Below are 14,803 nucleotides of genomic sequence, written 5' to 3' on the forward strand. Positions count from 1 at the left end.
ATATGATGTAAAAAAACAAAAGAAAAAAGGGATGGTTTCAACAAAACTCTCAATAGTTGTCCAATGTAAAAAAGAACCAAAACAGTTCAAAATAGTATAATTGTAAGTCTTGTTGTAGCCTGTAAACATCATGCAATATTTCTCTTGAAAGTATCAGATAGTACTATAAAATTTGTCGACAAGTTACATATTAATCTACTTCTATAACAAGCAGTATTTTTTATGTCTGTGATGTGCAAGTAACTTCATATTTGTGACTGATGTGGCCAATGCCTGTCACTACATATACCAGTTACCAGTTACAGGAAAGTGACAAGGACAACCATGCAGGAATATTTAATCTTACTCTGTTGGCAGATTGGACACTGTTGTACGTCCAAAATTACTGGGTCCGCCTTCTTGAATACCAGAGAAATTGACAGGTAGTATGACACAGATGGATAGTATACATAGAACCAGTAACATTAGGAGAACATAGCGCTGAAAAGATATATACTGGACAGCATCTACACCTGACTTGGCTCGTATATGTTCATCCCTACAAAGTAAACGACATGAACAAATACTGGTGACAAGCATAGTTTGTATATATCAATATGCCATGCATAGACTGCCAGATAGATACTTGCCATATCAAGTAAACTATATCAAATTATGTATTGTAAGTCTTAAGTGACACCAAGGTAGAAAATAAATAACAATGAATGACTTCTTTGTATCCATTGCATTGTGAAAACAAAACAAAATCTGAAATAAATTGAAAAATCTGATAAAAAAAAATATTAAGTAACATTACGTATAATAATAAAATTCTTTTCAGAATTTTGCATCTTCATTATCAAAACTTTTTTATAAAAAAATTTAATAATTATGAAGACTCCTCTATTTTCATTGGAAAAGAAGAATGCATGCAATATAAAGCTTACTTGATTATCAACTACAACAGTTTCACCTTCAAACCTACAGAATGTTTCCCATAAATCAGTTCATATATGTTTTATGACAAAATGAATCTCAATTTGACATCATTACTGGGGAGGTTTACGGGGCAGCTGCACATTTTCCATACAAAGACTCATAAATTTCTTCTTCCTGACTTGCCTTATAAGCTAATACTGAAAGAGGGGTCAATGCACTCTGCAGAGTCCTAGTATATGTGTGTGAGATGCTGTGTTGCATTTTATACACTGTCTAGTAGGTATTTGTGTAATTGCCATACTTACTTGATCTTGAAAATAGCTGGAATCCATGCACAGAATCCCTGTATATAAAACAAAATCCTCGTAAATCTCTCTATAACAAGCTTGAAGGCTAGCTGTAAATGACAGATCTATATCTATACAGTTCAACAAGTGGATATTAGACTTATCTCACTTTCACTGTTCAGACAAACTGACTACATTATCTTTACTATGAGCTACACACTTTTCCCCCTACATATATCTGCTATAAAATGTAATATAAATGTTAAAACAGGATATGTCAACAGAAAATGACTAGCACTTACAAACATATTGAAATCTACAGTAGCGTTAACTTCAAGCTTTTTCTGCAGGAAAATTAACCCAAACTGTCTAATACCACAGTAAAATAAACCAATTAATACTTTTAAGTAAAATGAACCAAAACTTTAATAACTACCAAGCAAAGGTTAATACTATACAAAAAATACAGTTCTACCTCCAATCAATATATTGCCACTATTGTTACCTGAAAGGCAATAATGGGGCGAACATTTTTTTTTTGCCTTATCTATTTCCTATACATGGTTTGCAATTTCAACTTCAGGTGTGACCATAAATGCTGTTCCCGAACAAAATACTATAATATTCAATTGCTGTGCTTTTTTAGTCACGGATGTTATACAGTTTTGTACAAATTTATCTTAGGATACTGTAATATCCAACAGCTGTGATTTGTAGGTATTTAGCTGCTACTGATGAGAATTTAGTCACTTATGTTATACAGTGTTGTACAAATTTACAGAGCAGAAATCAAACAGAAGCATGGGTAGTATAGTAACTGTACATGTATGTATAGCTACAAATAGAATACATCATGTATAGCTACAGTGGAGTTCAATATTTGCCACCAGGCAGCTAAATCAAGCTGAATTTCATGCATGTATTTAATTGATTCCCAACCCAAAAATGTGCATAGCAAATACTAAAAAGTGGCAATTTAAGAAATACTATCACACAGTAATATGCCACTGTTGACGTTCATCTATTCATTCATCCATCTATCCATCCATCCATCCATCCATCCACCCACCCATCCATCCATCATCCATCCATCCACATGATCCATCGATCATCCATCCATCCATCATCCATCCATCCACACATTCACACTCACCCACTCATATAGTGAAAACAAACCCTTAGGTCAAGAGTATTTTCCAGCTGAATGAAGAACAACATTGGGAATAAAATAATCATACCAGTGCCAGTAATATTTTTAAAAATTGGGGAAAGTAATGGCAATTTTGAACGTTTTGACTTTTATTTCAAACACAGCAGAACCAGTGACGTAGAACAACCAGAGTATACTGTTGAACCTGGCTTGTGCACTGTTATAAATACTATAGAACGATACATCTAACAAGAAAATAAGGTAGCCAGGACTGATGGCTAAAAAGAATATCTTGCTATCAAGACAGACAGGCAATTTACAGTACAAGGAGACATCAAGGCACTGACATAACTGAAGTAGAAAAAGTAATCTCCTAATTGTATTATAGAGACAGATAGTGATGTTGCAGACAGATAGAACCAGAATTAAATTGTACCATAGACAGTTCAAATTTATTATATTATTACAAGGTACATCACATGTGACTTCACAGCAACTTTGCATGTACAAAATTTCCCAAATCTTCAATAGATTGGCTGCAGCACTATACACTTGCATGTATGTGGTCACTGTGGTTCTATACACACACACACACACACACACACACACAAATGTGTACTCTGGACTTAACGTGCATTACCAAAATTCAAGGCATACTATACAGAGACAGAAAGTGATACATTACACTCTCACTCATCACCACAGCTAACTCTGTTTCTGAACTGCCAAATTCAATCTTGAGGATGACTTCCCATATGGGATTGAAACATTGAGGGAAGATACTTTTTAATTGTACACCACAGCCATCCAGAGGGACTGTGTACGTAAAGGAATATGTCAGTTTTATAAAGGTCAGACACATACAACATAGCCATGAACTTCACACCCACATAAATCATTATATTATCCCACCCACCAGATCACACACCTTATATGGTACATACACTATACTACCCTACCTGGTCCTCTTGGTGTGGCAAACGCATTGCTGCCTCTTCTCCCTCTCTGTCAATCGGTTTACCAGTATCATCTTTAGAATGGTCTCCAAAAAACCTCTGTGTCCATCTAAAATATTATGTACAATATTTCGTATAAGTCAATAAATATGACAAATATGTCAATTATTACTTTACATTTTATTGGACTGAGATTTATTGTTAGTATGTTAATGTTAATGGTACATACTACTAACTAAACTTAGAGCTACTAAACTACAGCTGATTTAAGAATCAATCATTTGTTAATATTCTGTAATTTCATCACTAAATTCATATTTGTTTTCCTTTCGCTGTGTTTAATTACAAACTATTAGTCTATTTTTTCATAAGTTAAAGGGGCACGAGCTGAGTTTATCCGTATTTGGGTGTAATTTTTGCAGCAAATTTAAAACATACTCACAGTATTGTACTAAATGAAGCATACTTAACCATCACTTACAATTGAATGAATTCAAACCCAGTATTTAGATATAACTCATAAACAATCCGATGACATAATTTATCATACATACCAAAAAATGTTCAGGGAATTCCTATTATTCACTCAACTGTTCTATTAAAGCAGCACAACAACCATAATGTTATAGAAGACAGTACAGTAACATTATACTGGAATGTGGTTTTATTTAGGTATTTTCATTTGAGTAAAATGTTTATAAACTCAGCTTGTGCCCCTTTAATACACAAGTAATAAATTACAGCTATATCATTATTTTACTAAAATTGTTATGTGTGCAAGAAATACAACTTTGAAAAGAGGTAAGTATTGGTGGAAAACGTGGAGAGAGGATAAACCATGGAAAGAATATTTATTTTCACAGACAAAAATCCTCAGAGAGACATTTTGACTACAAAGCCCTTAGAGATGTGACTGTTTTCCTGGAGAAAGAGAAAAGCATGATGATCATGAAATGATGAAGATGTTCACAGTTTCCCCAACAACCATGAGATGACGTGCTGTTGCTAGGCAACATGGCAGCCATTACAATATTATGAGCATGTGCAGAATCAGCCAATAATTGGGGGGTGTTTTTTTTCATCATCATTTTTTTTTTGAACAATTACACAAGCTGAGTCATAAAATAAGATTGAAGGCGATTCATGTTCAGTGAAGTGGGTGCATTTAATATCTCAAAGTCGCAGCATGATGTCAGCCAATGTGTAAATTCAGAAACATTTGTGATAATTCATTGTGCATCAGAAAGATGAGTTCAATACATAGTGATACAGAATTGAATAGAACACAGCAACTGTTACCATGCTTACTGTGTCCATATAACCTTAGTTCAGAATGATAAGCATAACCGGTGCACATATAATGCATAGAAAGTGATATCCCATGTCAGCATTAGGCCTTGTAGGTGTTATGTGTCTCATGGTCTCGGCTCTTATTTGTGAGCACCAGTATTTGTACATGAGTGGCAGCCATGTTGGTGTTTGGTAGAGACTGAAATATTGCAATGTTAGACATAGGATAGGGTTGCAGTGAGTGTATTACAATGAAAAAAAGAGGTGGAAACTGGAATGAATTTTAGTGTTATTTACTGTTATAGAATGATGAAAATGAATGAGATTTAAGATCTCACGAAGACCTTAGTATGCCTATTGAAATGTTGGTATTTACTATTCACCCACAGCAAACAATACAGGAATATTCCAAAATGTGAAGTGTTTTTATAACAGGGTGGACAAGTTGTGGATGTTTTAACTTTATTGGCATGCTGAGTAAGTGAAAGGAATGAAAACGTAGAAATGTTAGCACAAAAAGTTGTTTCCAGGAAAAAAAAACAACGCTAGAAATGAAATATTGAGAATTGACTGGATTAATAACAAAATTGAATGTAAAAACCTGACTCCTACACATTATATCCTCTGTATCTGGTTACAGCATTGATCATAAGTTGACTGAAATGTGGGGGAAGAAAAAAGGAAAATGTTATTTATACTAACATCAATTTAGTGCATAAAAATATAATTTTGAGGATGTGCAGAAAGAGAGTATATTGTAGAAGTACAAGGTAAGAATGACAAGTGAACGGTCAGACTTGTGATGGCCACAAAGACAGAGATTGGAAAATTGATAAATTGCAAAAACATGGAAACTTTACAACGGCAGACGAGAATTGAAATTAGAGTTATACGTGATAGTATCAGGTTGTGCAGGAGGCAAAACGCATTGCATAATCCAATGACTGGCAACTCGGTGTATAATTTTGTGACTCCATGAAGTGTGGAGTGCTCAAAGGTGTTTTTATTCAGCATCAGAGCAGGACAGGGTTTTTTTCAAACAGTAAAGTTGCATTGTTTCATGGGTATAAGCACTCCAATTTTCTATGTTACAGACACTACAAACATTAACTGTATTTTACAGTTTTAGAAAAAAAATAATAAAACGTCTAGACTTGAAGTTTGATTGAAGTATTCATACTGACAATGAATTTGCTTTAATAAGTACCGGTACATTCCACAGGGAAGTCCGAACCCATATTTTTTAAACAAATGTAAATTTTTAGGGCTTACCATGCAAATAATGAAAATGTTTATCAGAAAGGTAACGACTGAGAAACTGTGTTAATTCCACAGAAAAGACTTTTTTTTTTATCTACGCTGAGAGAATCTATCCCTATAGTCTTCTTGGTTTTGAAGGGAGCATAGAACAAGATTTGAGATATGAAAATACGATTCTGTGTACATTCTTCCAAAGAGAAATGAAAGAAAACTGGTGACAGTGAAGTACATGCAGGTGCTATACCTTGAAATGAAAGTTAACATGTATGTATACGTTTGTTAAGAAAAGTTATCAGTTCACAGGAATCATTTCTAGAAATTTATGTCAATTTTTTAGGTTGGATTAGTACCAGTGAACACTGCAAAATATTAGAATTGTCAGGAAAACCTGCATAATGTAAACAAATCATACAATGTAAATATACATTAAAAGTGGCCATATGGACGAGGATTGGGTATTTATTTTGGATTTTGGATTTATAAAACAATTTTATCATGGCTTCCTACTTGAAAAATCAATGTGCCACAACACATGCCAAGTCCTTGTTTGCAGTTCAATGAATTGCAAAAGCATAATAAATGTGTAAAATGTTTGTTATTGTATGTACAATAACAAACATTTTTACACATTTTTTGACTTTTTGCAATGTATAAAGTGACAAACACAGACTTGGACAATGTTGTTTCACATTGATTTTTCAAGTAGGATGCCATGAACGAATGTTTTATAAATTAAATATCTAAAATAAATACCTAATCATCATCCATATGGCCACCTAAAAAAAAGAAACAAACATGCAATGTGAAATTTAGATTTAGATGTACACATGTATGTATATATATACCAACACTAGGGGTAATTTCTACTATTTCTTACCATCATACCACATCACAGTACATCCATTATTGAACGGATAAAAAGGAAAACATGATTTATGATTATTGCAAAAAGTAACATGCACATTTAGTTCATCAGTGTGTTCTCTCTAATCTGCAGCTTACAGGTGTCATGCACTAATGAATAACCTGGTGTTTGTACATCTCTCAACAATCCAACTGTATCCATCATTTGCCAGGTGATAACACAGATGATGTGCTTTTTTGATTTTCATTTTTTTTAATGTGAATTCTTTGATTTATTGAAACTTGAAGATTCACAGATTTACCAAATGATGGTGTATGTTTTACAATTATAATATGACAGGTTTAATTTCCTGTATAAGCTATAAATTAAACAGGTTGTGTTTGTGAAGGAGGCCTCAATTATGGTCCATTATGTCATAGTTTATTTTAGTATCTAAATGTTTACACAACAGAAGTATGTGCTATGGGCAATCTGATTAAAAATCTGATGTAGGAATACTGCTCAATTCCTTAGGTTATCTCTATTTTTTTTTAACGTATATTGTCATTTCTTTTTTTCATTTTGTAATTCTGGGAGTGATCCCACTCCTACGAAGTCAAAACAAATGACAATATATTAAGGAAACAAAGGTAGATGAGGGAATTGATTTCCAGTCTACAGCCAAAATTTTAATCAGATTATGAGGCCATTGGCAGTACTCACAACTCTGTGTGATAAATAAACAATTCAGTGACATCATAACTGTACAGAAATACCATCATTAAATTATATACTATCAGTTATTTTGAGAGAAGGTCAGTATGTAAAGGTCAAGAATACCTCAATTGTAAAATGAAAGCTTTCCATTTTAGTGCCAAATATAAGAAAGTGGTGTGGTTCTGCATGATTGCCTGACCTTACCAGTCAACTCTAAACTGTTTTATGAGGTTTTAGTTACATGCTGTTTAAAATGGCATGAAAATCAGAATTTAAAAAAAAAAAAATTAAATTATAGATTTTTAGTAACGTATAATCAGAACCAATTCTTTTAATTTGGCCTAAGGAAAAAGCCTGAAGTGTGAGACCAATTTACTGTCTTGTATCTTATACAACTAAAACAGGGAGTGTTTGCCAGAAGACTATACCATAGCATATACAGTTACAATGATCAAAGCTGATCATTTGGCAAGTTGTGGTTGTTGTTTCACTTGCTAGATAATAGCATTTACTTTATTGCTGAACACAGCAGGATTGTGATTGCCGAGAGTTTTGTGTACATTAATTCAGCTTTTTAGACTCCCCTCAATATCAACCATGCTGTGTTCAGCAGTAAAAGTTTTGTTAGTTATCAAGTAAAACAACAACCTAAACTTGCAAAGTGGTCAATTTGATCATAAATGTATAATACTTTTATGTTATTTATAGTGTTTTGGTGAACACTGCCTGTTTTAGCTGTAAGTGATGGACTAAACACTGTACATTATATTATGGTAAATCTTCAAGTTTCAATTATAAAGAAATGAACATAACATGAAAAAGTGTATTACTGTTGGCCCAAATTACAACAAGCAAGCCGACTGGCTTTTTTTTCTGATTTCTGTGACCTGTCCTGAAAAACATTAGTTCATGTCAGGTTTTACAGTGATTTCTGATTTAACAATTCTAGTAAAGTGGTATATGTTGTAGGCTTTTACTATACACATACAGACAAAGCAGTTTGTATAATATCTGCCAAATAAATGTACTATACATGTAGGTTTAGTGGTACATTTTGGAGAAAAAGCTGAAAAATAAACATGCCCCTCTCTCATTTCAATGCCATTCCTGAAAGGAAAATATTCCAACTCATACATGATTAAAAGAAACCCTGCAAACTTTGTAGCTAGAGTGTTAAAAATGGATCATGATAGACACAGTGTGTACTGAAAATGAAAACAGACAAGTGTTGGCTATGTAACTGATAGTGTAAGATGGTGGCTAATCTTGTATTCTGCATCTCTCTCTAAGTGCACTACTTAGTATGCACCGTGTATCCTCTCCAATTGTTCAACTGTACCACCCAATTATGAGTGACTTCGATAGGGTCAACTTTACCCTTACACTCGTTCTACAATTGCTTCAGACTGGCACTGTTCAACTCTGCCTCACCTCACTGGCTAAATTGGTTTCTGAGATTGAATTTTCTTGTCGGTACCAGAGAAGTGAGCTTTAATAGACTTGTCAGATATACGGTATGTATCATGATGGATATGCAGAGAGTGATGTTGAGCTGACGCGCTGACTTGTGTATGATATAATTCCAACCAATCATCAATTTCAACCATCTACACATTAAAAGTGGCATATACCATTGAGGCCCCATCCTTAGCTGAAGTCAGTCTACTAAATCCATTCAAACGATACTTGCTAAAACCTAAGGAAATCTGAGTTGATACAGCTCAATAGAGGTGGTTTTAAAAGATGTGCACAGAGACTTGGTAACTTAGATTGTGGTGTCTTGTAAATTCATTGGTAACTAATAAATTACATCATAATATAAATTTTCAAATTACAGCCACACTCCTTGTGGGGAGCATTACAAACTGCTTGACATGATTCGCAACGTGAAGCAGTTTGAATATAATAAGAATAATCAAATATGAAACTAAAGTGTGTATTAAAACTTAAATCATAAACATGCACTGTACATGATGTGCCCATTTAATTCAAAATGGTTCAATCAATTTTGAAATGTCACCGTGCTTAGATAATATTTACCAGCAATGTTTTACCAACAATATTTATTTGTTCATGTCAATTTTTGATCCCCTCTTTTGCTGTTGAGGACAACATCCCACATGGAAATTGTGAATTTGCTCAGGTTATTTTCCAGTTCAGATATTATGTTGGTGAAAAGCAAGAGGTCCTACTCAACTACAGTTTGCAATCCAAACTGAGCCATGCCAAGATACTGACACCTATGATGGTATTGTTGTGGTACGTATGACCAAATCTTGGGTGATGAAAATTAAAGGCTAAAGTAACCCCCCTATACATCTTGTGAGGGTCTGGGTGATGAAAACTATGTTATCCATTGTCACAAACTTTGGGTAAGATTATTTTCAAGCGTAATTAACACATTATGTATCAGTGGAATGATATCACATTTCCCACAATGCATCATTTAAGGTATTCAAGATGGTGGGTTTCAAAGATAACTGTTAAACACAGCTGACAACAGATATTATGCATAGATCATCATTCATGTTTCTGTCCATCATTTCAGCTAAACACCGGTACCAATGATAATACCAATGACTTTACAAATATCAGTTTGTTCATATTGCCTTGAAATATTTGAGTTAGAAATGCATGGTGTCAGGACGATATGATGGAACGCATCTCAGTGAAAAATTGAGACACAATTTTTTTGTACATAATCACACATAAAGACGTCAATATACTTTAAATAAAGATGAGATTACCATAGTTTACTTATATATATTAATAATGTATTCATTTCATGTGCACTGCAATAGTGTAACATTTGCTAACAGTCTATACAGTCTTGATAAATTGCCAAGACTGTTTGCATTCATTCTCTTGACACTGCTTATTAGTACGAATTGCCAAGACTGTTTGCATTCATTCTCTGGACATTGCTTAGTACGAATTGCCAACACTGTTTGCATTCATTCTCTAGGCCCTGCTTAGGACGAATTGCCAAGACTGTTTGCATTCATTCTCTGGGCATTGCTTAGTATGAATTGCCAACACTGTTTGCATTCATTCTCTGGGCCCTGCTTAGTACGAATTGCTAACACTGTTTGCATTCATTCTCTGGGCATTGCTTAGTACGAATTGCCAACACTGTTTGCATTCATTCTCTGGGCATTGCTTGGTACGAATTGCCAGCACTATTTACATCTATTCTCTAGTACTTCTTGGCATGTATTAAGCTTATTCTGTAAAGCAAAACATGTACATGGTGTATAGGTTGCATGCACTATTTGTATTGCTTGCTGTAGACATCAACCCATTTGGTGTTGATGCAAGTTGAAATGAACATGTATAATCTTCTCTCTTTTCTACTGGTATGTTAGCTTGAATTACCTCGCACAAACATTCACATAAAAAAACAATGCTATGCAAACACTTTGCAGCTGCTTAGACAATTTTTTTTGGTGGGGGGTGGGGTGGGGGCAGATTTTTCTTAAATTTGCAGTGTACATGTATAAAATTGAATGTATAATGAGCATAAGCTGTGGCAAAAAATATGATAAGTAGGCACTCACATATCATCGGTGGGAATACTCCTGTATTAGGGAGTTAAGTAATTAAATAAAGACAGTACATTTAAAAAAAAATATAATCTGAGAGTATCATTTCAGTAACTGTACACTCCTGAACGTATATTTTAATACATGACATTTACATTTTGGATAATTATCAAGACCCTTTCAATTTGTCATACATCAATTCAAACTAATTCAATTAATTGGTATATATTCAATTAGTCAGACTCATTTGAAACCCTGACACTGTATCATTTGCATAGCTTGGAAGACAATAGAAACTGTAAAACATAACACTTCTATAATCTGACACACAGATGAAACTAAATTATGAAATACATGTACACACTGAATCAAGAATAAAATACACGTTACTTTCAGCTTGCTTAGTGCTAAACTATGGATTTAATATTAAAATGAATAAAAATGTCAGAGTAGACTGTAAGATATATCATGAGGTTTCATCGTCCTTGGCCATCTCATAATGTGTTGCTAGGGCGCCATCTCGTAATGTATTGATATGGCAGCACAACACACATGTCTTACACACTAAATTCAGTTACGTAACATAAAATCTATCTTCAGCTTGCACAGTTCTTTACTATCAATTTTAAATATTTGTGGTGCAATTATTGTACTTTCCTTTCATCTCAAGGAGTCAATTCACCTTTTGTCTTGCTATCTTAAGTAAAGCGTATATGTTAAGTCCATTTCATTATTTAATAAACAGTACAAAGTCAGTCTATAATTTTAACAGTATTCAGTCTCCTGCTCTCTTACAAGTCATGAAAAAGGACATACACATATACTAAGAAAGTTCAAAAATCTCCAAAAATATCTTGCGAAGTCAGCCCATTATAGTACACCACTAGCAATGCGAACAAGATGTTCGTGAAAATTTAGTACTATTCTCAATAACTTTCTCACTCTGTGAATAGCAAATATTTTAGATTTATTTTTTAAAAGTGTTTAACTCATCAAATATTTCTTTCAAATTTCCCAAAAAATATCTGTAATCACATATCAATAGTATTTTCTTATCAAGTTATGATATACTCATGACACCAAAGTCTTGTTAAAGGGCCATGTTTCAGGTCATGGCGTTAGTTTTATCTTCTTAATAAGGATTACATGGGATGATGTTTTTGTTTTGAACCTGCTTTTTCTAAAGCTCTGCCAAAAAACTGTATTTCTCACCTAGATGTTAATCCTAATCTGAAGTAAAGCCTTTAAGACTTAGTAACAAAGCCCTTTAAAGTCACCCACATTTCCAAATCTGAACATACTCATACAGACAAAGTATAAAAAAAAATATCTAATTGTCACTGTACTTCCAGTTTCTTTAACTAATATAATTTAACTTATTAGTTTCAGTACAATACAGTTATGTTACACAATTGGAAAAAATTCAAGTATTAATAGAGCCCACATAAATCAAAACATGATGTACTTAACATTTCAGAGAGTTGTTCCTTAAATGTCACAGACTGATTTGAAGTAAACCTGCTACGTAACTACTTAAAAAAACACTCTTTACGCTTACCTTTCTTCTTCATGCTGAACTAAAGCAATGCGACCATAATCTCCGGCTACTTTCCTACATACTGCAAACAGGAGAAGAACAATCTACAAAAAGACAACATGATGAAACCATTGCTAATTACTTGTTGTAGAAAACCAATTGACGAAAAATAACAAAGTAGTATTCACTTTCTTGCATTCGTGGTATTTATTGTACACAGGATTATTCTGTTTACAAGAAATGATTTGCAAATCAAAAATATGTTACCATTACAAACTTGTGAAAAGGGTTGAAATAGTACAAGAACATTCTTTTTTTCCACTAGACTGTGTCTTGTATAAATGTCATTTTTAATGATAACTACTTCCATACATGTTCAGACTAAATACATCAGTAAATGTACAAAATGTCATAATTTAGTAATTGAAAATATCATAACTTTGATGATTTATGTGATTATTCTACTAAATTTCTGGCCAAAAGTACTTCATGAAATTATTCACTTATTAACAGATCAATTTTCATCAGGTCAAGGGTCATTGGAGATCTATAATGCATTTCCATGGATTTCAAGAATCTCCAGGGACCTGAACTATGGTCACAGGTGTCTCTTAGGAATTTTAAGCCTACTATTTACTGAAAAGGGGGATTTTATTCTCATAGCGGAAAGGCTTTTTATACATTATGCAATATCTCAACATGTTTCAACTGACTGTTACATGACGTGAACTTCACAAAAATAAAATATTCATCAGTTTGGACAAATGTACAAATCTTACAGATTTTACCATTCTGAAAACATGTACAGATTTTTAATTAATATCAGGGATTTTGTTACTGAAAAAAGTCACTTCAAGATTTTCACTTGTCTTTCCCTAAAAGATTGTGTACTTTTCTCATCATGCCAAAAATAAACAAATGAATGAATGAATGAATGAATGAATGAATGAATGAATGAATGAATGAATGACTAAATAAATAAATAAATAAATAAATAAATAAATAAATAAATAAATAAATAAATAAATAAATAAATCACAAAATATTCAATTCATGGATTGAAATCATGGATGAAGAAAACAACATATCATCATTTATTATGACTGTAATGACATAACTACAATCCCCTCATACTATTTGAATTAAAATAGACAATTCAAGCGTAATATGCTAATCTTCATGCTGCTGACGTACAAAAATGTTGATTGAAATCTAATCTTAAGTATTTGTGCACCTGGCTTACAATGTCATATCACCAACCATGATTAAGGAAAGAACATATCCATGGACTGAGATGTCAAATTACTTCAAACCAACCAAATAGATATTAATTTGTTTTCAAAAGTAGAAATGGCCTTTACCCTTTATTCATCATCCAGACATAAAAATCAACTGCAAGACAATTTATGTTTTTTTCACTGACTACAGCCTAAGGCATATTATTCAAGTGGCATCTATGGTTCATTAATCAGCTATAGCTATCGGCTAAAAATTGAAGCACTACTAGACTGAGTTACTTACCACCCAGCACAGAATATTAAATCCCAAGTTCTGAGGGATGCCACCATACAGGAGATACTGCAACTCTGTGTTGTTTCTACCAACCACATCACATCTTGATCCTGAATACATTGAACTCCATCCCATATCGTCCTCCATCTTGCTTTTCTTTCTCTGTCGTCAAATTACTCCAAATATTATAGCAGTGCAGATTTCTTCATTTCTGGGATAACCTAGAAGAGATCAGAATCAATATTCCTCCTGTGATCTACTACATGTATGTCTGCACAATATGAAATTTATCTGAAACGAAGCCTTCACAAGGATATGATACCATACCAGCATTATCTTTAATTTGCTTGATAAGAATCTATTTATGTTTGAGGTCACAACTTGGATGCTCCAAGGATACTACCCAAATCACATCACTGTTTCATATACTTGTATTGTCATAAGTACCATTATGACTCACATTCTCTTAATCCCATCAACTGCAGACCAATAAGCCAGTATAAAAATAACACGAATAACAGTGATCAGCATACATGTAAAAATTGACAATTAGTCTGCACATACAACCATGTTGTACGGATGCATTACTTCAAAGGATGGAAAACACATGGTATTGAAAGCAATGTCATTGGACATTATAGTCATGTAGTATAATATATAGAGACAAAGCTTTTTTTAAGAGATTATGTTATCCTGTTATCAAGAATCCAAAACATTCCATATACCTACAAGTGATGATTTACTGTCATACACCAGGTCACGAAAGGGGACTGTGGATTACAACTGTAGA

The 14,803-nt window shown here is 33.4% G+C and overlaps 1 protein-coding gene across 1 annotated transcript in view; it reads right to left on the reverse strand.

Moving 5' to 3' along the window:
* LOC144453242 (osmosensitive cation channel TMEM63C-like) overlaps window positions 1-14,168 on the reverse strand; it is a 31,040-nt gene extending 16,872 nt beyond the window's left edge. The window contains exons 1-5 of the mRNA XM_078144513.1: window positions 14,023-14,168; window positions 12,523-12,605; window positions 3,315-3,420; window positions 1,224-1,261; window positions 347-538 (exon numbers count right to left, since the gene is read on the reverse strand). Coding sequence (XP_078000639.1) covers window positions 347-538; window positions 1,224-1,261; window positions 3,315-3,420; window positions 12,523-12,605; window positions 14,023-14,160 — 557 coding nt within the window. The 5' untranslated portion in view covers window positions 14,161-14,168. The remainder of the gene's footprint in view (window positions 1-346; window positions 539-1,223; window positions 1,262-3,314; window positions 3,421-12,522; window positions 12,606-14,022) is intronic.
* Between the last annotated feature and the right edge of the window lie 635 nt (window positions 14,169-14,803).

Source organism: Glandiceps talaboti (assembly GCF_964340395.1).
Source record: "Glandiceps talaboti chromosome 2 unlocalized genomic scaffold, keGlaTala1.1 keGlaTala1_2_unloc_1, whole genome shotgun sequence".
In the NCBI taxonomy this organism is placed as follows: Eukaryota; Metazoa; Hemichordata; class Enteropneusta; family Spengelidae; genus Glandiceps; species Glandiceps talaboti.